The sequence below is a fragment of the Aethalodelphis obliquidens genome, unplaced genomic scaffold (assembly GCF_003676395.1).
Source record: "Aethalodelphis obliquidens isolate GAN/ISIS:26980383/991018 unplaced genomic scaffold, ASM367639v1 scaffold22, whole genome shotgun sequence".
Taxonomy (NCBI): Eukaryota; Metazoa; Chordata; class Mammalia; order Artiodactyla; family Delphinidae; genus Aethalodelphis; species Aethalodelphis obliquidens.
Genome location: NW_020837966.1, coordinates 749,790 through 775,432, shown reverse-complemented (window position 1 = coordinate 775,432; position 25,643 = coordinate 749,790). Strand labels below are relative to the sequence as shown.

Sequence of the window (25,643 nt, the reverse complement as noted above, 5' to 3'; positions counted from 1 at the left end):
CGCACCAGCTTTTCTCTAGTTGTGGAGAGCGGGGGCTACTCTTCGTTGTGGTGCGCGGGCTTCTCATAGCGGTGGCTTCTCTTGTTGCAGAGCATGGGCTCTAGGGCACGTGGGCTTCAGTAGTTGTGGTGCATGGGCTTAGTTGCTCCGTGGCATGTGGGATCTACCCGGACCAGGGCTCGAACCCGTGTCTCCTGCATTGGCAGGCAGATTCTTAACCACTGCGCTACCAGGGAAGCCCAGGAGCACTTTTCTTGCATCAGACAGGTTTTGCTTTTCTGGAGCCATTAGAAAAAAAACCCTGAATGCTTTTAAGAGAACTGGTTAGCCCTATCCACTGGTTCTGTCAGGTATGAAGGTACAGAAACAGAAAAGTTGGACCTTCTGTATGAGCCCAAGAGAATGGTTGTGATAAATACCCCTTTGAGGATGAGCTCATGAAAGGGCTCACTGAGTCGTCTGTTCTCAGTACAGAAGCTGCTCCCCCAGCAATTCACACCAAAGTCAGGGCTGCTAGAAGGAGGGGGAGATCCCTGACAAGGTAGCCTACGGAGCCTCCCAGTCCTTCTCCCCTTCCTGCTTATCCACAATACTCAGGCAGGTTTTGCATTACCTTCCCTTGTTCATACTAACCTTTAAACCTGCTTTCTTGACACTACTGTAGTGTGGGGTGAAAAGGGGACCATTAATGCTCACGTGTCCCACTGCTGGGCTCAATCAGATAAGCATAACTCTACTCTGCACTCTATGCCCATGGAAAGAAAAATAAGCTAATATACTAACAACACTTATGCACACTCACACCATGCTTATGCCATTCCCTCAGAGCTGGGAGGGCTTGCTGGGCATATGGGTAGGTGGCAGCTCCAGGTGGGCTGGGTGCCAGGAAGACAGACCTAAAAGTGTACTGGCATGGGGCCCTCTGTCCGTCTCTGGACCAGCAAGGAGAGGAGGCTTTGGGCTGGCACTGTGGCTCAGTCATGTGTGGCTGGCTGACAGCTAAGCATGGGTCTCCTTTCTGGGCCAGGTGAAATGAGAGCTCCTGAGGTTTTGGAAAGGTTCCTGCTTACCAGTGTGTTCCCTACATGGGTGAATGTTTTTGACAAACAAAAGTCTCTCATGTTGTGTAAAACTGATGAATGTTTTCTGATTTATGGGCAGAAGTTATTAATGTTTAAATCTTTCTTTTTTATGATAAAAAAGCTTATTTTAAAAAACCAATTTCCATTTAAGTCTGGAGTTCAGCCACTATAGTTCCCTGAACAATCCTGTTTCAGCTTTTTAACATGCTCAAAGCTGAGTAATGAGAGAACAGCTTCAACAAGTTACACATGTCCAGCCTTTCCAGTGTATGGGCCATAGGTGGGTCAGAGGGCCCCACAAGGAGCTCTCCCAGAGATTGGAGCAGAATGGCTGGGAAGTCCCAAGGAAGTCTGAACCAATGCTGACAATGCCTGCTAATTCCACAGAATCAAGTTTAATAGAGAATAACCCCAATGAGAGGAGCCCAGACTATGCTGTAAGGAAGGGAAATCCAAGACAAGAACACGTACCCGTAAGAGGCAGTACAGGCCTCCGTTGGCTGTGGTTAGAATCCATTAATTTTTATAGCTCACATTTTCTATAGCAGAGCAGAAAGCTACAATAATTTAAGTAAATCTAATAAATATAAGCAGGGGGCCCAAAGCCCTTGCTGTTGGAGCATTAGTATTTACAGATGTGCAAAGCTGGTATGTGGGGTTGTCTCTTACATCCCCAATCTGGAATTGGCTTCCAAGCCACAGAATTAAGCTGTTATTTTTTTTTCCCCAGAGAAAGTCATGCTGCCTCCATATCTAACGCACACATATGGGCCTCCACCCCCTCACCACCCCACACAGTACCCTCTGCAGCTGCTGCCATCCCTGTAGCGTTAAGATGCCATGTAGTACAGTAGAAGCAGAGACGCTCAAAGCCTTGCCTAATAACACCCACCTTGCCTTTGTTGAAGTAGTGGATGATCTTGCGGCACAGTCCCTCTTTCCGCTGCCACTCTGTCTGGGATGGGTAATGGAGGAATTCCCGCAGTGGCCTTTCCTCCCACTGTAGCAGCTCACAGTAGAGGAGCAGAGTGAACGCAGCTTCTGTGGGGACAAGGGCTATGGAGGTCCAGGGGCAGCCGGGTGCCAAGGGACCAGGCTAAGCAGCATGCCAGCGCAAGGCATGTGCAGCCCAGATCAGGGTTGCTGGATACCAAAGCTGAGATAGAGGGGCTGTCCAGCCAGTGAATAGCCCGTGAACACAGCACGAAGGAACCAAAGATCCTAGTAGACACCTTCCTCCCTTAGCCTGGTCACCTGCTCTGGGCGCTAGATAAAGTATGGCTCAGGTACCTAGGGGCCTGTGTACAGGTTGCTTTGCTCTGGGACACACTGACATGTCAGAGAGAGTTCTTGGGTTCCTTTTTGCTCAACTGACTAGAGCTTCTTTTCCAACCTTTTCAGAACTGGCTCTGAGGGGTAAGCACTGACTAAGGCTTTTCTCAGCCCTCCCGAAGCCAGCCTCAATGCCTCCAGCTCCATTTTCTGAGCTCAGCATGGCCCTGGGAATGACCCTTTCTCCTTATCTTGACCGTTTCTAAAAGGACCAGAGAGAAGGAGTGTGTACGGTGATAACTGTGTGATGGGCTCCATTCCTGGAGGAAGCTAAAGTGGATGCTGGGCCCAGGGCGGGGCCCTGTGACACCTCCCATACATGTGGAACAGTTGGAGAGGGTTTACAAAACAACCGCAGCTAAATGCTGTAGCTTCCTAAATCCCAAAGAGTCAGTCAGACTGAGTTACAGCAGCGGCTCATGGTCCCATGACACAGTCTGCTCTTTCCTGTTCTATCTGCTCAGTTTTAGTGGGCATCTCCTACTAGCAAGTTAATTAGTTCTAGCTTCTGCCTGGCCTTCAAGGCCCTATTCAAATCTGCTCCCCATGACTATGAAGAATCTCTTTTCAAATTATCTAGTGACCCACTTCCAGTTTTAGCCGGGTATATTGCCTGCAGCCACTTTCCAGGCTCCTGCTCCCGTTTGCGCTCTGCCTATGCTCTAGCTACTGGACCCTCCTGCCCAGGGATATACGTGCCTCCTCACTGGAGCTGTGAAGCCCCTTCTCACTGGGAACAAGCCCATGAGGCCCTCAAGGCCTCCCTCTAGAACTCAGAAAACCATGTGAAATCCTTTTCTTCCCTGCCAATATTCTTTTCAGATGTTATTCCTGAGGCCACCAGAGGCAAGGCTCAGCACCCTCTCTCTGTCTAAATTCCTGACATAGCCTCTCAGTGATGGCCCAGTCCTCCAGGAGTTTAGTAAATGCCTCTATTGATACATGGAACTTTTCAGTCTATCACTTCACTGCCCTCTCAAAGGGCTGCTGGGATCATGGGTGGAAGTGGCTGCAGAGAATGGCAGGTTCATCCCAGTCATTTCAGATTTAATTCTTGCCAAGCTGTGTCAGGAAAGGTGGAATCTATGCAAAACACTCTTTAACATCTAACATAAAATAAGGAAGGAGGATTCTGTGTTTCTACAAATTCATCTAATTCTCGTAATGCTGTGGACAAGAATAGCTTGAATTTCCTGGTCTATCACACAAATTCAAGTCCTATGGCTCAACGGCTAAGATGTGATGGCTGGTCACCACAGTGAAGAAGTGGCTATTTTGGGGGAACTATGATACAAGGTAATCAGGCAGGACACACATGGGTACACATATCTTCCTGACTCAAAGTGGCGCTCAGTAAACAGAGTGTGACAGGTATGTTGAAATGCTTTTAAATTTGTTCTTTTAGAAAAGGCCGTAGTAATGGATTAAATTGTAGATACAGTGAAAGGGTCCCTGTCTGGTCTGTCAGAAAGTAAGGTGAACATTCTCCATACTCTCCACTGGGAGCTCAATGTGGGGCTGTTGTGTACTTGCAGGGGAGGAGCCCAGACTGCAAGGCAGGTCTGCCAGCAAGTTCTGGAAGTCCCAGGGTTAGGCTGATGTTCCTGTGTTATGGCCTCACGTAGTTCCAGCTGTGAAGGTCCTCAGAGAAGTTCTGCTCATGAAGAGGGACAGTGAGCTCAGGATGCTCTGAACCTGGCACACCAGAATTTGGAGGTCACCCTTGAGGCCTCAAAGCGGGTGAATAGGAGGCAAGGAGAATGGAAGAGCTTTGGGCAGCGAGGCACAAGTGGAAGTTCCACCTGCTTTTTCTCCACCACGTTACAAAGGAATTGAGGGAAAGGAGTGAGGTGATGGGCATCATGGGTCCTGACACGCTGCTAAAATCTGGGAGGCACCAGCTCAGAGCCTTTCTCTGCCAGCTGTGCATGTATGTCCAGTCTGTCCTCATGGGGAGGCGTAGCTTCCCCTTCCCACTTACCTGTGTAGTTTTCGGCCTGCAAATGCATGTCACAAAGCTTATGGATATAGCGGATATACATCTCTTCTTTGTTAATCTCAGATTTGTAAAAGTTCTGTAAGAGAGAAGGAAATATAAATGAAGATGGGAGAGGCTGCTGCCTGTGGAGGCCATCTCTGAACTCCAGGCAGCTGCCCAAAACCCTGGGTGTGCTGGACAGGAGGGAGAAGACAGGCCGTGGAGGTAGCCAGCACCAGGAAGAGAAGGGACCAGCCAGAAGGTACGCCTGCTGGGGGTGAAACCTCTGGCAGATCTGCAGGAGCCCTGAGTGATGAGACAGAGGAAGAATACCAGGGAAGACTGGAAATTAGAGTATGTCAGGGTTGGCGGGACCTTGCCAAGAGGCCAGGCTAGAGCTCTGTCCAAAGAGAAGCTCATTTCATTCCTTTCCCAAGTAGGAATGTGAGTGATGAGGTGCAAGTTTCCAAGATACCAGTAACAGAGCTGATGTCCTGACTCAAACCCTTAGGCTTGGAACTTCCCTGGTGGCACAGTGGTTAAGACTCCATGCTCCCAATGCAGGGGACCCGGGTTTGATCCCTGGTCAGGGAACTAGATCCTACATGCATGCTGCAACTAAGAGTTCACATGCCACAACTAAAGAGCCTGCCTGCTGCAACTAAGGAGCCCGCCTGCCACACCTAAGACCCAGAGCAACCAAATAAAAAACAAAAAACCAAAAAAACCCCTTAGGCTTATAGCCATGTATTGTAGAAAGGACAGGCCAATCACAGGGCAGGACAGAAGCCACACTACGAGGCAGAGAGGAGGAAGAGCCCATATTCTCTCACCATCAGGTTAACAGTGCAGCCGATCTTCTTATTCTCTGTCTCCTCTCCTTTCATGCAATCCCTGGAAGGGAGAGCACAGATGAATGCACAAAGTGGTGCCTCTGGGACAACACAGAGACCTGCAGTGTCACTGAGGCATTAGTATGTCCAAACCCCAGATGAGGATGCTCTCCAACAGAAACTTCTTCCACAGATGAGACTGTACTGTGAGCTCCCTCTAAGCTTTGGACCCACTCCTAGGGTTCAAAGATCTCTGTTCAACTGGACCCCTTGCTCTGGTGGCAGAGTGTAGAGCCCAGATGCTATATCAGGGCATTAAGTAACACCTACAAATGCCTTCAGCACAAAAGAGTATGTCAGTAAAGTAGAAGGTTAAGTCCTCAAGTTTCCAAAAGGGGAGGCACAGAGCTTTCCTTAAAGGGCAGTTTTCATTTTGTAGGACAGTGTTTCATAGAAGCCAAGACACTCTACTCTAGGGACCTACCTTCAGGACCCTGTGGCCACAGCAACCACGGCATAACTGCCATGTACATCATCTCATTCGCTTTTCTCCCTATAGTGTCCTTCCTGTGCACCAGTCTTTGGAATCCCCTCTAACTAGGAGCAGTTGCTTTGGAGCTTTTTTTCTGATTTAGGGGTAGCTTCGGCCAGAGCTGAGCTGCATTCATGCTGAGTAGCGCTGGGTTTAGGAGGGGTCATGGCTGGCCTTCCAGACACAGAACAGCAGGAACACTGAGAATGAATCCTTGCCTAGGGAGGGCAGGGACTGGTCAAAGCCAAGCTCCTCTGGGGAGGAGAAAGGCCTAGCACAAGGGGATGAAAGAGAATGAGAACCAGACTGGTGAATCCAGCAAGAAGCTTCCTGTACACGCAGCTAGCTGGAGTCCCAGATGCTCTCCCTTGGCATCTGCATGACATGTAGCACAGAGAAGACAACTATTGCTTGGGTCTGGGTTTCCTCTATCATTCCTCCTCATTCCTTATCACCTTCCTCTAGGTTCCCAAAAGGCACTCTTAGCTATCACCTGAACTCTACTGACAGAATAACTAAGGCTGCAATGGTAGCATTATTGTTACTTTTAGGCAAAGTCAAAAGCCATGATATGACTGAGAAGGCAGGCTTTCACGAAAAAATGAATTTCACATGAACTCCCAGACTGAATGTATCATAAAGATCTCTGAGCTCACAGGCTGCCTCCTCTAATCTGCGCATGGCCAGGATCAAGGGACAGAAATAAACAGATTTTACACAAAGAATGGAGGCATGGAAAAGTTGGGTCCCCCTTCCCTGGAAAAACCAAATGAAAGTCCTCCTGGGTCACACTTCTGTACCAGGTGATATTTTCCTGCCCATCTGCCACATGGCTCTGAGGAAGGTCTGCGCTAAGGACCTAACTTGCTCTGGAGACAGCCTTTCTCTTCCTCTCTGCTGTGCCCATTCCTCTGAGCCTTGACTTTTCTGGATGAAAAGCCAGAAGGCTACATGTCCCTGGGATACCTCCTGGATACACGTGCCCACGTATCGGGGGTAAGCCCAGGAAGCCCTGGCCTACCCTTGGGAGAAGGCTTTCTTCCTCTTTCTCCTTGGCCATCAGGAGATTCCTAATGACTGGTGATGGCACACAACACCAGAACAGTCCTACCTCTCATGGCCACGAGGTCTCAATTTTAAGGTCAGGGGATCCTCCTGCTGGGGAGAGCATCTGACCAGAGAAGAGGTCAGGTAGGTTCCTGAGAAGATACCTGTAGTCAAGAAGGCGTTCCATGAGGCGGGTGACCGAGGTTACAAAGGAAATGCCGGTCTCGCGCCATGTTTCCTGTTCAACTTTCTCCAGCAGGCTATTGGTGGAAGCAAACACAATGCACAATGCATGAGCCTTCCTTGGGCACCAGAGTAAGGTCCCAGAGCCCGTGGGGCCTGTGATGGATCTGGAGACGGCAGACTTACCACACTGCAGTCTTACCTGGGGTAGGGCCCAAACAGCTGGGTTCTACTCCATGCAGCAGAAAGCAAAGACAAAGCAATTACTGAACTGGCCAGCAACCAATGAACACGTCTTCCATTCTCCTGTGCAAGTTCCGAACTGAGGGAGCGGTTTCAAAGCCCCAGCCCCTTTAGGTGTACACACTGTGAGATCTGTTCTGAAGAAGCAGCGGAGTAAGAGTCCACTGAGGGATAGACCTGGCTTTGCCAATTGGCTGGCTGCCTCTATCACTGCTTAGAACCATCCTCAGCAAACATACTAACCAACGTTTTCATGTAAACCAAGGGAAAGATTCCAACCAGTCTTGAGGGCCCAGCGTGAAGGACAGTGAGTCCAGGAGTTACACTGTCATCTTCACTGTCATGGGATACTCCCATGTGAAATGTGCCAGAGCCAAGAGCTAAATGCCCAGGTGCTTTTCTCACTTGCCAGCCCAGGCTCCTGTCACCTCCAGGTAGCCTCTGACTTCTCCAAAGAGCCTGGCTTCTGAGATCCTCTGCCTTTTCACAGTTCTCTCCTAGGGGATGATGACCTAGATGGACTCTTTCTGTTTGCTCTAGTGATTATCTCAGTCAAGGTCTCACTCCTGATCCTTTTGTACACTGTCCCTAGCTCCCTAAGGTCATGAAAGTCACCTAGAGTGGAAGGCTCAGCCAGGGACCCAGCACTGGGAACTCACACCCACAGCCTGACTGCCGTTAACACTGCAATGATGACAACTGTCTTCCTTGCACACAGCATCTAACTTGAGCTGAGGCTTCTGGGAAAGTGAGGGTTTCCATGTGACCCATTTACTAGAGCGAGAAGGTAGGACCATTGTCTTTCACCTCTGAGCTGCGTGGAAAAAACCACTGTGTTCACATTTCCCAAACTCTGTTCTACAGAGCTCTGCTGTCCTGGAGGACAGAGAGAGGTGTTCTGTGAGCAAAAAAGCATGGAAGATGCTGATCACCACACCTTCCTTTTAGAGAGTTTTCACATCTTTCTAAATATTAAAGGCTTTGAGAAGTCCTATAATACAGAGGCCTGTTCGATTTTATTTAACTGAGTCTTTTCTAAATTGATTAGCCCATGATCCACTCCCACCTCCCCCCAGCATACCTACAAACATCTTCCCCAAACACAAATTGGGAAATGCTGCTCCTTGGTTATCAGTGGCTTTCAGTTCTCAGACGTGAACAGTGTTTATGTAACACTATTTGGTCAGGTAATTATTAATAGTAAGTTATTTTTGTGCTTTTTCCTTCATAGTAAAATCATCAGTTAGTGGCTTAGGAAGAGATTTCTCTTCCTTATTTCCACAATTAGAAACATCTTCAGCTAAAAGAGAAGTACTAAAGGATGGATTCATTTTCACAAATTAAAATTACTTAAATTTCAAATGAATTCACATTTTATTGCATGACTCATCAAGGAACAAAGTAGGCAGGGTGTAGCAGGAAGATTTCCCCCTCTTGAAACTGGAATATCTGGGCTATACCCCCAGAGCTGCTTCTTACTGGCCATGCAACTGAGGCCATGCTACCACTTCTCTGAGCTCAGTGTCATCACCCCTACTCCTCAGGATAATATCTGCCTTGCCCACCTCACAGGTGTGTTGTGAGGATTAAATCAGATATGTCAACAAATTTTGTACACTGTAAAGTTCTAAGCAAATGTACAGTATTATTATTAGAAAATATATTACAGGCTTATCTTAAAAATGTCACTAAAATAAAGAAAATCTCAAAGCTAGAGATAATGAGTGAGATAGGAGAGGGCTCTAGAGCTGTAAATGTCTTAAAATTTTGTTTTTTAGGAAGATAAAATACCCAACTTTACTATCTCTCTGGGAGGACCACGGCTCTCCTGAGTCCTTCCTTTGGGCTTAGCCCTGTGGCTAGTCCTGTAAGGTCTCTTGGCCTCCATCAACTCAAGACAGAAGCCACAACTGGTGGACCTGGGACCCTTGACATCAGTCAGTACAACCACCCTGTTTCACAAATGGAAACTGGTTTGGAAGGGGGTATAATTTGTTCAAGTCACAAAATTCATGGCAGTGTTTCTCAAGCTGATTGTACATTCTTACAAAGCAGAGATTTAATTCCCTCCCTCCCCCCACCCCGAAATGTCAGCCTTGAGCCCTCATTGAGTCCCCATGAACTGTTTGCCCAACTAGATACAGTACATGGTATGAAGATATACGATGATCCTTTTGCTATCAGCAAATCCAGGAGCTCAGAGTTATCACCTGTCCCTACATCTTTAGTCAACTATGGCAATCCCTGAGAGAGCTTGCTGTCATGATGTCACTTTCTTGTTGACAGAAGGTGAGCACTGCTACCACCAGGAACAACCCTGGTCTCTCCGGATACCCACACTCTGAAGCCTGCCCAGTGCAGGTTGCACCGCTACCCTTCATTAGCCCACTTCACCCCCTCCCCCAACGTGAGGTACTTGGGGCTGAAGCAGCTTACAGCAGGCCGAAGAGCTCCCTGTAGCTCTCATCGCCTTTCCCTTCTGACACCATGCTGTCCAGCTTGTCAATCAGCTCGGCCTCCACCTAGAGGGAAGCAGAGATTTTGTAAACCCGAAGTGACCTCAGAGGAAGGATGGGAAATCCAGCCCCTGTGATAGGTGAGGATGGTGGGGAACTGCTTCCTGATTTTTTCCTTGCACCAAATAAATCCTAGAGAATGCAGGATCTCATCTACAGCACTGAGAAACCACCCTGCCTCCCCAATCAGGAAGGGCTCCCACTCCAGTGGTTTAAATGAGTTGGAACTTACACATACGTCTCAGATACTCTTTTCCCTAGGGGCAAAAGGCAAGGACTCTCCGGTGAGAGAAGTATTTCGGATCCAAAAGAGGCCTTTGTCAAGTGTTTTTCTTTCTTAAAAAATGTTCATTCAAAGGAATTGGTATGTATAAAATACATTTGGTTAGAACTTTACCCTCTATCAGCCAGCCACAAAGAAAGCTTGCTTTGGGAGGCTGGTCCTCACTTTAATGGCTGGCATTAGTCTGGGCTGAGGGAGATGTGTTTCCTTCAGAGAGTCCCCTTCAGGATAAAAGGCTCTATTCTTTGTCCTCACAGGACCTAAAGCCCTTGGAGCTGCCGCCCCTGCCGCTGCCTCGTCACTGGGGCCCCCTGCACTTGTTATTGGATTCTTAAACCATAAGGAGCAATACTGCATTCATTCCTACCTCACTAATCTGCAAGGCATTCAACAGTGCTAAGCCACTTCTCTATCAGGCCTCAATGCATACACTCTGAGGCGAGAAATTAGTTGTAAGTGATGTGAGATAAAAATCTTTTAAGCTGTTCATTAGCCTTTAAAATGTGGTATTGTGCAATTATTTATACAGATTTTTATATAAACAAAAAGTGGCATGGTTGCATTTAATAATGAGCTATAACAAAAGCATTTTCTCACTCCACATAGGGCCAGAGTCCTAAGACGGTGAAATATTAAATTAATAATTGAATTAGGAAATTCATCAAAGGCAGTTATGGTTTCTGAAACCCTATCAGCAGAAAATGAGAATGGATGAATAAATATGGCCCTTTTATAGTGGTCTGGTATGGCCAGGTGGAGACTGTTGTACATTTATGTTTGGCCTAATCAGTCAGCTGCTTGAATATACTTTCCAGAGGAAATACAAAGTCTGAGATCAGAGGTCCTTAGGGATCGAGGCCATCTGCCTTTCTCCGTGTGGAGAAAAGGCACCAGCAGGGACTTGCCTGCTGGGGTCATGTAAAGTCAGGTTGGGATTTCTCATCACACACGCAGGTACAGGTTGTGCTTTCCAGAACAGGGCAAAGTTGGGGAAGGGACCTGGAGCAGCAGAGAGTACAACAGCGCAAATGTGGGTGCAGCAGTTCCCTGGAGTTCTCAAAATGGGTCCCTGGGCCAAAAGCATCAAGTCACCAGAAATCTTGTTAGAAATACAAATTCTCAGGCTCCACTGGATTAAAAACTCAGGGGTTGGGGGGCAGCAGTCTGTGTTTTAATAAGCCCTCCGGGTTGTTCTGATGCCTATTCAAGTGCTAGAACTTCCGTATTAGGCAAAGGAGCTGGTGATGGAAGGATTCAGGGACATTACTTCCTCACTCCCTGCAGTGCTGATAAAGGAAGAAGTTACTAAGAAAAATTGAGAAATCCAAAATGGGACACTGAAGATCAATGTATGCAAAATCAATATCTCTAAGTTAAACAAATGCTAAGTTCTTCAGATATATCATGTCGTAATTGGTAATACTGATGATTTCAGGTCTGCGGAGTTACTTTTATTTTATAAAACCAATATTCCTGAAGTGACACCTTGTTATTCATTCAACAAACATTTGTCCTGTGACATAACCAGCTGCCTACTTCTGTACAAAATATTTATCTATGCCTAAATTTCTGCATTTATGAAATGGTAATGGTGGTTAACATTCCTCTTCAGTGTCACTGTGCCCTAGCTCTTGGGAAGTGCTCAATGAATGTTAGTTTTGATTTTCATCTTCATGAACCCACCATGTCTCAGGCATGGGTTCTAAGAAATAAAAGCACAAGAAATGGTCCTGGCCCCAATAACTCATCATCTGGTAGAGGAGGCAGGGATAACAGCTAACACAGCTCAGCATGGGCAGTGCTTAGATGGGGCACACACAGAAAGTGGCCTGGGGTCTGAGTAGTCTACAGACAACAGAGGTTGTTAGAGAGACATAGTGCTGTAAAAACTTAAGAAACGTTTTTACTCTTTGATACAACAATTACAGGTGAGAGATTTACCTAAAAAAGTAACTTAAAATGGATATGTTTTTTGTAATGTTAACAGCAAAAATTTGGAATGAACCTAAGTTCCTAAAACTATGAGACTGGGAATTCCCTGGTGGTCCAGTGGTTAGGAGTTGGCAGACTTGGTGCTTTCACTGCCATGGGCCCCAGTTCGATCCCTGGTTGGGGAACTAAGATCCCTCAAGCTACAGGGCACAGCCAAAAAACAAATAAACAAACAAAAAAACCAAAAGCCCCACAAAACCTAGGAGTCTGATTAAATACACTGTGGTCCAAGCTATGCAGTGGAATACCACGTAGCCTCTAAACTGACAGTGTGGTGCAGAGAAGCATTAACTGACATGAAGGATAGTGATGACAAGGTGCTACTAAAAAAGGGAGATTAAAAACCAATATACACAATGGTTCCAAAAAAACCAATGTACACAATGATTCCATTTTTTAACTTAAAAAACTCTATGCATTGGGAAAAAAAGACGTGCCTAGCCCCTCTCCCCCACAAGTTACTAACAGTACAATTATGAGTTATATCTTTTCACTATAGCTTATTTGCATTTTAATTTTTCTATATTAAATAAGTATTGTTTTTATAATTAGAAGAAGTATTTATAGTAGGTGGTAAGAAGTAGGGGAGGAGTTAATAGAGCCAAAGCTGTGGAAAGCACAACTAGAACCAAGGCCAAAAAGTCAATTGGACTTTAATGATTAAAAAGTTATTCGAGAGAGCAATGTCAACAAAAGTGGGTGCACAATATACATTAGACTGAACTGATAGGAGGGTGGGAAGTGGAAATGTGGGGATGAAAAGAGTAGACTACTCTTTTAAAATATGTAATGGCAAAGGGAAGCAGCAGCAAGATTTTTTTAACCAGGGACAACGAGGTTTACATGCCTTGCTGGATATCAGTTATTCATGACAGTCTTATTGGAGGAAAAAATGCTACCCATCAGCTGAGTCTTGATGTGTGAGCCAAATGAGCTCCAACTTAGTCTTCCACAAAGCTAACCTTCCTTATTCAGTGTTAGTGATGGTTAAGTACAGCCCAGCTCTTCTTTAAGTAGACTCAGATGACCCATGGTGCAGTTGCACAATGTCATCTACTTCTTGGTAACCAGGTTCTCTCATCAGGCAGTTGTGTATTTTGCACAATTAGAAGGCACATGTTGTGCCAACATAGAAAAGCAACAGTTCTTTTCTGTTTGAAGTTATTATTTCCTGAAGTTCTGAAGGCAATAGAGCTTCACACTCTAAAAATGGATTCTTATCTTAAATACTATTTACTCAAGATAGAGAGCATCTATGAAAAACCTAGAACTAGCATCATACTTCAGTGAAACACTGAATGCTCTCCCCTAAGGTTAAGAACAAGGCAAGGAAAAGAAAAAAAAAAAAGAAGAACAAGGCAAGGATGTCTACTTTTATCACTCTTATTTAACATCAGACCAGAGGTCCTAGCCAGTGCAATGAGGCAAGAAAAAGAAATAAGAGGCTTACAGATTAGAAAGGAAGGAATAAAACTGTGTCTTTTCACAGGTGATAGGATTATCTAAATATAAAATCACAAGGAATCTACAAAAAAGCTTCTAGAACTAATAAGTGAGTTTAGCAAGGGTGGAGGATACTATGTTAATGTACAAAGCAATTGTATTTCTATATAATAGCAACAAACAACTGAAAATTTAAAATTTTAAATCAGAATAATTTATAATAGCACCAAAAAGCCCAGAAAATACTTACATATAAATCTAACAACATGTGCAAGATCTGTATGCTGAAACTACAAAACATTAATGAAAGAAATCAAAGAACACCTAAATAAATGGAGAGATATACTGTCTTCAAGGACTAGAAGTATTTATTAAGTACTATTAAGATATCAGTTTTCCCAATTTGATCGATCTATAGATTACAATGCAATCCCAATCAAAATCCAAGCGGGAATTTTTATAGATACTGACATGCTGATTCTAAGATTTATAAGAAAAGGAACTGGAATAGCTAATACAATATTGAAAAAAAAAACAGAGTTAGAGGATTCACACAACCTAATTTTAAGACTATAAAGCTACCATAATAAAGACTACGTGGTATGGTGACAGATTAGACATATAGATCAATGGAAAGACTAGTGAGTCCAGGAAGAGAACCACATGCCTATGGTCAATTGATTTTCAACAAAGAATATAGTCTTTTCAACAAAAGGTGCTGGACATCCACATGGAAAAAGGAAAAATAAAAAGCCTTGACCCATACTTCACACCTATACAAACATTACCTCAAAACAGATCATAGATCTAAATGTAAAATTATAAACCTTCTAGAAGAAACAAAAGAGAAAAATTTTATGGTCCTGGGTTAGGCAAAGAGTTCTCATATATGATCCCAAAAGCACGATCCATACAAGAAAAATAATGATCAATTGGACTGCATAAAAATTAAAAACTTTTGTTCTGTGAAAAACATTGTTTAGCAAATGAAAAGACAAGCTAAGAGAAAATATTGGTAAATCATATATTCAACAAAGGACTTATGTTCAGAATGTATAAAGAACCCTAAAAACTCAACAATAAGAAAACAAACAGCCCAATTAAAAATGAACACAAGTTTTGAATAAAATCATTTCACCAAAGAAGATTCAAAGATAGCAAATAAGCACATTAAAAGACGTTCGGCATCATTAGTCATTAGGGAAGTGAAAATTAAAACCACAGTGATATACAACTACATACCTATTAGAATGGCTAAAATAAACAAAGAGATAATATCAAATTCTGATGAGTATATGGATCAACTGGAACTTTCACACACTGCTGTAGGGATTTCAAAATGGTATAGTCACTTTGGAAAACAGTTTGATAGCTTATAAGTTAAATATACATTTACCACAATATCCAACAATCCTACTCCTAGGTATTTACCTAAGAAAAATGGAAGTCTATATATTCATACAAAACCTGTAAAGAAAAGTTTTTCAGAAGCTTTATTCATAATCACCAAAAAGTGTAAATAACCCAAATGTCTTTCAAATGGTGAATGAATAAACTGCAATGGCATACTACTCAGCAATAGAAAAACTGATACATTTAACAAAATGGATAAATCTCTCAAAGGCATTATGTTAAGTGAAAGAAGTCAGTCTCAAAAGGCTACAGTCTACATGATTCTCTTTACATGACATTCTGGAAAAGGCACACATAGTGAAGGAGAATAGATCAATGCCTGCCATGGTTAAAGGGAAGGGAAGGGTTTGACTACAAAGGGGCAGCAAGATGGAATTTTTAGGAATTAAAAAAATCTTGACTGTGGTAGTGGTTACATGACTTTATGTGTTTACCAAAATTTACAGAGTTGTAAGTCCCAAAGACTGAATTTTACTCTTTGTAAATTTAAAAATTACTGTTTGCCTGGTCTGTTCCTCACTGTTACAGTCACTCACTCTAAGAGCACTGGTTCATCCCAGAATCACAGGGTTGGGAGGGAGCTTAGTGGGGAACTGGTTATAGTCCCCAAGCCAAAGTAGAAATTTCTCCTCGAGGCCTACAGGGAGCTTCTGTTTGAGAACCACCAGCAAAGAGGAACTCCCCATCTCTGAAAGCAGGCCAGCTTACAGTAAATAACTTGTTACTAGCAAATTATTTCTTTTATTAGCTAAAATTGGCTTTTCTACCACTGTTTTCTACCTATTGTTCCTAATCCTATTCCCTGGAGCTCTAGATAAAAGGGCAGGGGCCATCTCCTCCACCTTAGGGGTGGCAGAAGAACTGCACAGAGGGACAACCTGAAGTCAGTCAGAAGCCAAGGGCTTACACCTCATGGACCCACCCCTCTGTGCAGGAGTCTGTGAAATTCTAGGCTATGAGAAGTCATCTGGTCTGGGCTCTAGCCTTAGAAATGCCCAGACCACACACACTGGGGAACCTCCAGAGAGAAGAGACAACACTCCCAGGACCTCGTCCTGAATGAAGCTGGGAGGTTACAGTCTGTCATTCTCTCCTTGATCAGAAAGTTCCTTTCACATGATGTTCAATTCCTTTCCTCTGATTCTTTTCTGGCCTCTAACTTCATGAAGAAAATCCACAAATCAATTCTGGCCAGTAAGTAAAGGAAACCCTTGAATAGGACGGCCAAGTTACAGCCTACTTCCGCTGGAACTATAGCCAGGCATCTGGATCACGTGCCTGGGCAAAAGGGGTCCATTCCAGGGGAGAGCACCCTTAACACTGCCAGGTGTTGTCTTACCTGTTTGAAGTTGCCATTTTTCCTTTGCTCCCAGTCCATCATGTCATGAAAGATTGGAATCATGATATTCCGCACTTCTGGCTGTGGGACCAGTGTCACACCCAGAAAAGGACCAATCATTCCCGGAATAAAGTGGATCTTATGTTCACCTGAACAGCAAAACCCAACAGATATTAGTTCATGCTTGCTTTGCTCCTTCCATAGAAGCTTCCCAAGTGGGGCCACAACACATGATTTGATCTTCACTGGAAGCATCTGAGAGCATAGCAAGCTCTCCCCTATAGATTTCTGAGATACCCGCTTCTCTTGGCTTTTTAGAGTTCATGGATTAAACTGGCCCAGTACAGTTAAAACAAACTTTCAACAGGCACAAATTCTTTCCAAAGAATTTACTGGGAGGTTCTACAAACTATCTGAATATCATTCTGAGGTCAAGCAACAGAGTTCACTACTCTAGACAGAATAGGATTTCTGAGTACACTGTAATAGTTTCAGATAATCTGTTCATAGTGTTTATTTAGCAAGGAAAATTCATCTATTTCTGCTTAAACACAATGCACTATCCCTGGGGTTTCTGCCTCTAGCCCAGGGGCATTTAAGTGATAAGGATGTTCAGTCCCAGGTCCAGCCACTAGTGATCTGAAATCCATAGGCCCCTTCACTGCCTGTGCTCAAGTGTGCCCAAGAGGCCCCCTCCTGAGTTACCAGGAGCCTCCTACACAGCCCTACCCTGACAGACTGGCTGAGAGACTCTCTGTGCACCCTCCAACACCCACCCCTTGTCTTCACACTGCATTTTTGATGGTAGCGTTACATTTATTCAGACCAGCTTGGCTCATCCCTCAGTTTTCTTAATGAGGCCTTTCCATGGGAAGTGTGTGGTGTGACTCTTCCTGTGATTAGCTTGTCATTTGGGGCATGCTCCCAGAAGCCAAGGCCAGTCTTGAAGACCATGGGAGAACTTTTCTTTGTAATGGTAAAGCGAGTGAACCAACTTCCAGAGCTCTGCTTTCTGTCCTTCAGAGACTAAGGGGACAAACTGTGGACCTGTGCAGTGACTGTTATGGTCAAGTAGAACTAGAAAATGTCATTTCCACCCAAAACAATGAAGCAGGAATGGCTTTATCAGGCAAGTTTGACATGTTTTTTGATTTCTTCCATGTTAAAAGCCTATTTAAAGAGCAACTGTTAGCTCTGAGGCAGATTCTGCATATTCCAATCTTGGTATATGGTACAGTTGCTAGTCCCATGTGTTCCTGGGAATTTCAGAGTCATCTTCGGGGTTAAAATCTATACCTGGACCATGCTGGATGCAGGGAGTAAGAGTACTGAAGCTAGAAAGCTGGTTTGGGGAAACGCATCTCCATTCATGGACGGAAGGCCCTAGTGTGGGCAGGAATGCCTTGCACCTTGCCTGCTGCCTCTAGAGCTGTGACTGGGATGGTTAATGGAGAACGATAAGATTTTATGGCCATCATTCCTAAGACTTCAGAGCCATGAGCTTAGTTGAAAGCAGCCTTCACTAGGAAGAAGAGCAGCAGCTTCTCAATCATCCTGACCGGCCACTAAGAAGCCTATAGTATCAGAGGATGGCCCACCTAGTCACCAGGGCAATCCAAGGATTCTACCAAAACCTGACAATCTGAGATCCAAACCAGTGGATCTTAGAGAAGCTGTAAAGAAAGGAGATGAAGATCAATCTCACCGAGGCTGCAATTCCTTTCTTACACGCAATTGGCAGCAGGAACCTCGTCTGGATGCCTGAATACCAGAGACCCAAGAAGTGTTTCAATCTTTATTAAAATGAATAGCTGCCCTTGCTCATGTGCTGACTATCTCCAAGATCTATGCTTGTGGGCCTGTATCATCTGGACTGGGACATGAAGAGCACAGAGGATCTTATAGTCTTATAGCCTCATCTTCTTTTTTTCCTTTTGACTTTTGTTCTCAAAAAAGGGATTGTGCATATGTATTACTGGGGTCTTATTTCTCAGCTTAACTCTCCCTGCCAAGGGCTTTGTGCACATGTGCTACACTATACCATCCATCTGAGGTGTTATGTTAAAGATATGTAAAGATCTCTTGGGTCTGAATTAACATTCACAAAACCTGGGGGAAGTAATTAGTCTTGTCACTTTTTATTTGGCTATGCAATATGTGTAAGGGAAAAATATGGAGAAAAGACCTACCCAAATTCTGCCACATGCTGAACAGTTCATAAGCCATCATCACACGCATGTCCCCATACCTGGGAATAGAACACAGGAACCAGCTATTAGTGGGAGAAGGTTCAGGAAGATGGGGCTACAAACCCCAGGAGGCCAGTACTTCAGCACTGTTTCTAAAGCTTCCCAAAATACTAAGTTTTTTGGCTCTCAGCTGAATTCTTATACTTGGCTCCTTGGGAGGCTACCTCAGTGAGAACCATGTGGACTTCTTAAGAAGCCCCTTATGGAAACATAACCCCATCTGGGCACATGGTAGGAAGATGAATAAGAGACATATGGCTTACTTATCTAGAATCTTCTTCCTCTTGGTGGAAGTAATGATTTCTAGCTGAAGGCTTGGCTGATTTATGAACAGAACTGCCAGGCTAAAATAAGAATTCCACACCTAGAGAGAGAGAGAGAGAAAGAGGAAATATGTGAAAGCCTGAGTCCTTAACCTTGCAAGGAGAGATTCTAAATACATGCATGTAGCACAGAATTCATTTTACAGTGTTAAGATCTTGATTTTCAAAAAAATATCTTTGCAAACAGGACTCCCCCCCCCGCTTTCTTGACTTCCCTGAAACCAGTAGTGTTGATTCTGGACTAGAAAACAAACTCATGGATGTCTGGCTCCCAACACCTCCAACAGGGGTCTTCTAGGTCATACTCTAATTACTAGCAAGCTTGGAAACTGTTTGATACTATGAACATATTAAGAAAGCCCCCAGCCACCTAGCAGACACCTAGCTGAATCCTTCTCAAATTCCTGACCTACAAACTTGTGAGCAAAATAAAATGGTTGTTTTAAGTAAAACAAAAACGAAACAGTGAGCTTGGTTTCTGGCTTTCTAGGGTTATTACAAAGACAGTGATGGATTTTAGGAGCTCCTACCTTAAAGTCGAAGTCTGTCTCTGTGAAATTCTTGTGCAGTGCAGAAGACAGGTACTGGACTGTAGTGACTATAATACTGCAGTAAGGGAACAAGGTGTTGGCAGAGTTAAAAGACTAATGATGGCATCCTATGGCTTAGCATCAACCGTCTATGGCCCGTGTGCAAACTTCTAGAGTACAACTAGCTCTCGTGTAAGATGTGACTTTAAAGGAGAGAGAGAGATGGCACAAACCCCACAAAAAACCCATCTTGGAGAAATGCCCCACCAGTTGGTTCTAGACCTAGCTCTGCCATTACCTGGCCTTGGTACTACTTCTCTCTGGGCCCCAGTTTCCCTGCCTATAAAAGGAGGGGAGTGAGGTTTAATGGTTCTTCAAGGTTTCTTCCAGTTCAAAGAGTGATTCTAGTATTTTGGGGACCTTGGATAATGAACATATATTATGACCACCAGAGGACTTAGAGTAGCATTCTATTATTTTACTTGATAATAATGGTTTATAGTTATTAAACCTCTACTTTTAACATATACTATTATTTTCATGTATAAGTCATTTGATTTCAGCCTTTGATCTAGAATATCACTTTCACTTTTCACCTGGGCACATTTAAGGGGCAATGGGAGGCTGATTTGCTAGAACCAAGGGCACAGGTCAAGGGAGGGAGAAAGTGAGGTGGGACAGGCAGGTAAGGGTTTGATTACAGAGGGTGTTGGATGCCTGGCAAAGGAGCTTACATCCGAAGCCTTGGTGCAGAAGAGGGGCAAGGCAAAAACAGTGCATTAGAGAGACTAGTTACCAGCAAACAAATTTGAAAAGTAAAAGCTTTGAAGGAAGAGGCTGCTCCTGCAGAATGGGCTGGAGAGGGCCTGACTAGAGCTAAGAGAAACAAGAGGGGATCAAATGGAAAATCCACTATTTAAGGAAATATCTGTGCAACTCTGTTTAAAACCCTTCTTCTGTTCTGTATAAAATGTTTGCAGTTTTGAAAAAAGAAAAAAGAGTGCTATAAAAGGTACAAAGTAGAAAGACCATGCTGACACCTTGGTAATATAGCTAACATAAATAATTTCACCACACTGCATAAGGTCAACATGAAAGGCAGATCAGAGGGAGCAGGCAGTAGACTAGAGAGTGGAGGCCAAGTGGCCTTCTCCCACAAGCACCTTACCACCCACATTACTTGTCTGGTTTGTCAGTTAGAAGCACAGCGTAGAAATATGAATGGGGCAGACAATTTGGGGTCAGCCTGAGTGTGAATTCTGTGGCCAGCATTAGAAGTGGTCAAACAGAGCCTCACAGCCAGGTCTCAGGTGGGTAATTAGCACTTGTTGTGGGAGGCAAGCAGTGTCTGGCAGACAACACAAATCAAATCAAGAGGAGGCCTTGGGATACTGCCTGAAATTACAGAGCAACAGAGGCCAATGAACAGGCCCTCCTCAAGGAGGAACGCTTCTCTGGGTATTATATTTCTCATTCTTAAAAGTTCCTTTTCTATCCTTACCATGACATCGTCTGCCAGGCACTTAGATTCCAGTTTTAAACTATCTTTGACTATTCCTTCTCCGTGAACTTTGGTAAATGGCCAAGTCCTGCTGATTGTGCCTCCAAACATTTTCACATTTGCCCTCTCCTCTCTGTCCCCATGGCTTTGACCTTGATTTCTGACTTGCTTTTTCTCTCACACATATACACACTCTCCTTTGTCTGGGAACAGTTCTGTGGATGCTGGTGCAGGGCCCTTCCACACTCACTTGCTTGTGAGAAGTCTCATCACCATCCAGTCCCGAGGAAAGACACTCATCTTCATCAGGTTCCGGAACACACAGAAAATCTTCAGCAGAAATTCCTGGTCCAAGAGGAAAATCTGATGTGAGACACCATACCTCTACCACTGCAGCAGACATTTCCTCAACAGGGCTCTCCAGACCTCTAGACCATGAAAATGTATGGGACCAGTAGGTGATACTCTGGTTCCCTTTGTGAGCTGCTTTTCTCTTAGAGGGCTGCATGAGAGTGAGGTCTGGGCACTCTCATAGGTCAGTGCCAAACTGGGTAGAAGAGATGCACTATACCCACTCAGCCCAGTGCCTAACGACCAAAGCACAGGGGGTCCAGCAGAAATGATATCCACCAGAGTCCATCGTTCTCAATCTTTGGGGCATGACCCCTGAGCACTTGACTGTAAGAACTTGCTTTCCTGGATGTTAAGAACGCATTGACAACAGAAGCACTTTAGGGATAGCAGAGTAAGTACCTCCAAAAATATGCTCCTCCATGAAAGCAATGAGAACAGTCACAAAGACTGGTTAATGAAAGGCTTGCAACAATAAGAAATGTTATTTAAGAAAAATGGTTGAATCTCAGTAGGAAAAGTGAGCTTTATTGTGTTTTAACTTTCCCCATTCCCATCCCCTCTCTCTCCCTATCTTCAGGGTATCCTTGAAAACAAGCAGCTGTAGAACCATGGTAGTAGTAAAACCCAGCACCCTAGCAGTCACTAGAAGGGACAAAATGGTTTTGGAGCTCCCCAAAAAGTGCCATCCCAAGAGAATTGTTACTGTTTGATCTGTTAGGCAGCAACCTGGGAAAGCCCCATTCAGAGGGCTTAATTGACTGGACTCAGAGTTCACTAAGTGAGAAAAGCCTTATCCGTAGTGCAGCTGTTGAAAACATCATCCATAATAATTTAACATCCCAGCTGCAAGAAGCAATCATATCAATTGGGACAAACAAGAGAGTGGCCAAAACACTTAAAAGAAAAATATGGGTAATGAGACATACACTTGGGGCTTTGAAAAGCTCTGACATATTCCTAGGAATCTAGAAGGCCACATATGTGTGCAGGGCTGTACACATCCCCAGAAAAGACCTAAGAAGCCTAATCTGTCACCTCTGGCTGACTTTGAGGCTCTATGCAAGCAAGAAGTGAAGGCTAAGGCAGCAACGTAAACTGCTGAAGCACTGAAGGTGAGCCCCAACCCCACACAGAGACACTTAGTGAAGTGGAAGACTCATTGATTTAAGGTGTTTAAGGAAATCTCTGTCTAGTTATTAGCTTATCATTAAGCTAACTGAATGAAAACTTCAGGGGCTGCACACAACAAAAGATGCAGACATTAAAGAATTAGTCCAGGAAAGTCACTAAACAAACAAATATCAACAACAAAAATGAAACAACAACAAACCCTGGGGATGTGGGCAGGGGGAAGGGAATCTGATTACCAGACTTGCTACATTATTTAAATTGTCCAGTTTTCAACAAAGAAATTATAAGATGTGAAATGAAACAGGAAATTATGGAAACATACATAAGACAGATATAAAACAAATAGCAAAATGGCAGGTGTAAATCCTCTTACTGGTAATTACAACAAATGTAAATGGGTTAAGCATTCCAATCAAAAGGCAGAGACAGGAAGAATGGATTAAAAAATGAACATGATCCAATTGTATGTTATCTACAAGATACATAAATACTTCAGATTCAAAGACACAAATATATTGAATGTAAAAGGATAGACAAATATATACAATGAAAATAGTACCCAAAAGAAAACTGGTGTGGCTATGTTAACACCAAACAATATAGACTTTAACAAAAATTGTTAATAGAGATTAAAAAGAACATTTTATAGTGATAAAGGAGTCAGTTGATATGGAAGACATAAACATAAATGCACTTAAAAGAGAGCCTCAAAATACAGGAAGCAAAACCTAACAAAACTGAAAGGAAAAACAGATAATTCAACAATGACAGTTGGAGGCTTTAATGTACCATTTTCAATAATGTATAGAACAACTAAATAGAAGATCATCAAGGAAAAAGAAATCTTGAATGGGACTTCCCTGGTGGTCCAGTGGTTAAGAATCTGCCTTCCAATGCAGGGGATGTGAGTTCAATCCCTGGTCAGGGAACTAAGATCTCACATGCCACGGGGCAACTAAGCCTGCGTGCTCTAGAGCCCATGCACCACAACTAGAAAGCCTGCGCACCGCAACTACTGAGCCCGTGTGCTCTGGAGCCCGGGTGCCACAACTAGAGAGCCCGTGTGCTGCAACTACTGAGCCCACACGCTCTAGAGCCTGTGCATCGCAACTATAGAGAAGTCCGCATGCCGCAATGAAAGATCCTGCATGCTGCAACTAAGATCCTGCGTGTCACAACTAAGACTTGACGTAGCCAAATAAATAAATAAATATTTAAAAAGAAATCTTGAACAATACTATATACTAACTAGACCTAACTGACATCTATACAACACCCCATCCAACAAGAGCAGAATACACACATTTTTCTAAAATGCACACAGAAGGACATGTGCATTCTCTTCTTTAGGGTAGACCATGTTAGACCATAAAGAAAGCCTCAGTAAATTTAAAAGAACTGAAATCACACACAGCATGCTCTCCAACCATCATGAAAGGGAGTTAGAAATCAATAAGGAAAGAAGGAATCAAGAAGGAAATATAGGAAAATTTTTTTAAATGTGGAATGAAACAGTACACTCCCAAATAACCAATGCACCAAAGAAGGAACCACAAGGAAATTAGGAACAGCTTTGACATGAATAAAAGGGAAAACATATCAAATCAAAACTTAAGGGATGAAAAAACAAAACAAAACAAAACTTAAGGGATGAAGCTAAAGATTATAGCTGTAGTGCCTATATTAAAAAGAAGAAAGATCCCAAATCAATAAACTACATTACACCTTATGAAACTAGAAAAAGAAGAACAAACTAAAGTAAGCAGAAGGAAGGGAATAATAAAAATTAGAACAGAAATAAATGAAATAGAGAAGAGGAAAATAGAGGAGAAAATGAAACCAAAAGCTGGTTCTTTGAAAAGATAACAAAATTGACAAATTTTAGCTAGTCTGACCAAGAAAAAAAAGGAGAGAGAAGACTCAAATTACTAAAATTAAGGATAGGACTTCCCTGGTGGCGCAGTGGTTAAGAATCCACCTGCCAATGCAGGGGACATGGGTTCGAACTCTGGTCCGGGAAGATCCCACATGCCGCGGAGCAACTAAGCCTGTGCACCACAACTACTGAACCTACACTCTAGAGCCCGCAAAACACAACTACTGAGCCCGCATGCTGCAATTACTGAAGCCTGCGCGCCTAGAGCCCGTGCTCTGCAACAAAGAGAAGCCACTGCAATGAGAAGCCTGCGTACCACAATGAAGAGTAGCCCCTGCTTGCCATAACTAGAAAAAGCCCGCTTGCAGCAATGAAGACCCAATGCAGCCAATAAATTAATTAAAAATAACTAAATAATAAATAAATAAATAAAAATTAGGGATGAAAGAAGGGATATCATTACTAATGTTACAGAACTAGAAAGGTTTATAAGGGACTACTATGGACCAAATGCATGCCAACAAATAATATAATCTAGATGAAATGGACAAATTCTTAGAAAGATACAAACTACTAAAATTCATTTAAAGAAGAAACAGAAAATTTGAGTAGACCTATCATAAATGAAGAGATCAAATTAATAACTGAAAAGCTTCACACAAAGAAAAGCACAGGACCAGATGGCTTCACTGGTGAATTCTACCAAATGTTTAAGTTAGAATTAATACCAATACTTGTCTTTTTAATTATATCCACTTTGAAAGTGAAGCAGTATCTTACTGTGGTTTTGATCTGCATTTCCCTAATGACTAATGATGTTGAACATCTTTTCAACTGTGTATTGACCATTTGCATATATTCTTTGGGGACATGTCTATTAAAATCCTTGGCTCATTATTAAATTGGGTTATTTGTCTTTTTATTGTTGAGTTGTAAGAGTTCTTTATATAAGAGATACAAGTCCTTTATTACATTCATGCTTTGCCAATATTTTCTTTCATTTGTGGGTTGTCTTTAACTTTCTTGATGGTGTCCTTTGAAATACACAAGTTTTAAATTTTGGTAAAATCTAACTTACCTATTTTATCTTTTGTTGTTCCTACTTTTGGTGTCAAATCTCAGAAACCACAGCTAAACCCAAGGATTTAAAGATATACTCCTATGTTTCCTTCTAAGAGTTTTACAGTTTAGCTTTTACAAATAGGTCTACGATCCCTTCTGAGTTAATTTTTTATATGGTGTGAAGTAGGGGTACAATTTCATTCTTCTGCATGTAGGTATCAAGTTGTCCCAGCACAATTTGTTGAAAAGACTCTTCTTTCCTCATTGAAACTGTCTTGGCACCATTATTGAATATCAATTGACTGTAAATATAAAGGTTTATTTCTGGACTCTCAATCCAATTCCACTGTTATCTGTCTAACTTTAGGCCAGTACCAATCTTGATTACTGTTATTTTGTTG

At 43.3% G+C, this 25,643-nt stretch overlaps 1 protein-coding gene across 1 annotated transcript in view; it reads right to left on the bottom strand.

The window, feature by feature from the left end:
* Positions 1-25,643, bottom strand: part of DOCK3 (dedicator of cytokinesis 3) — a 409,735-nt gene that overhangs the window by 29,799 nt on the left and 354,293 nt on the right. Inside the window, exons 28-37 of the mRNA XM_027120931.1 lie at positions 21,070-21,164; positions 19,319-19,394; positions 18,729-18,829; positions 18,406-18,464; positions 16,217-16,365; positions 9,667-9,752; positions 6,969-7,064; positions 5,226-5,286; positions 4,396-4,489; positions 1,975-2,123 (exon numbers count right to left, since the gene is read on the bottom strand). Of these exons, the coding sequence (XP_026976732.1) occupies positions 1,975-2,123; positions 4,396-4,489; positions 5,226-5,286; positions 6,969-7,064; positions 9,667-9,752; positions 16,217-16,365; positions 18,406-18,464; positions 18,729-18,829; positions 19,319-19,394; positions 21,070-21,164 (966 nt within the window). The remainder of the gene's footprint in view (positions 1-1,974; positions 2,124-4,395; positions 4,490-5,225; positions 5,287-6,968; positions 7,065-9,666; positions 9,753-16,216; positions 16,366-18,405; positions 18,465-18,728; positions 18,830-19,318; positions 19,395-21,069; positions 21,165-25,643) is intronic.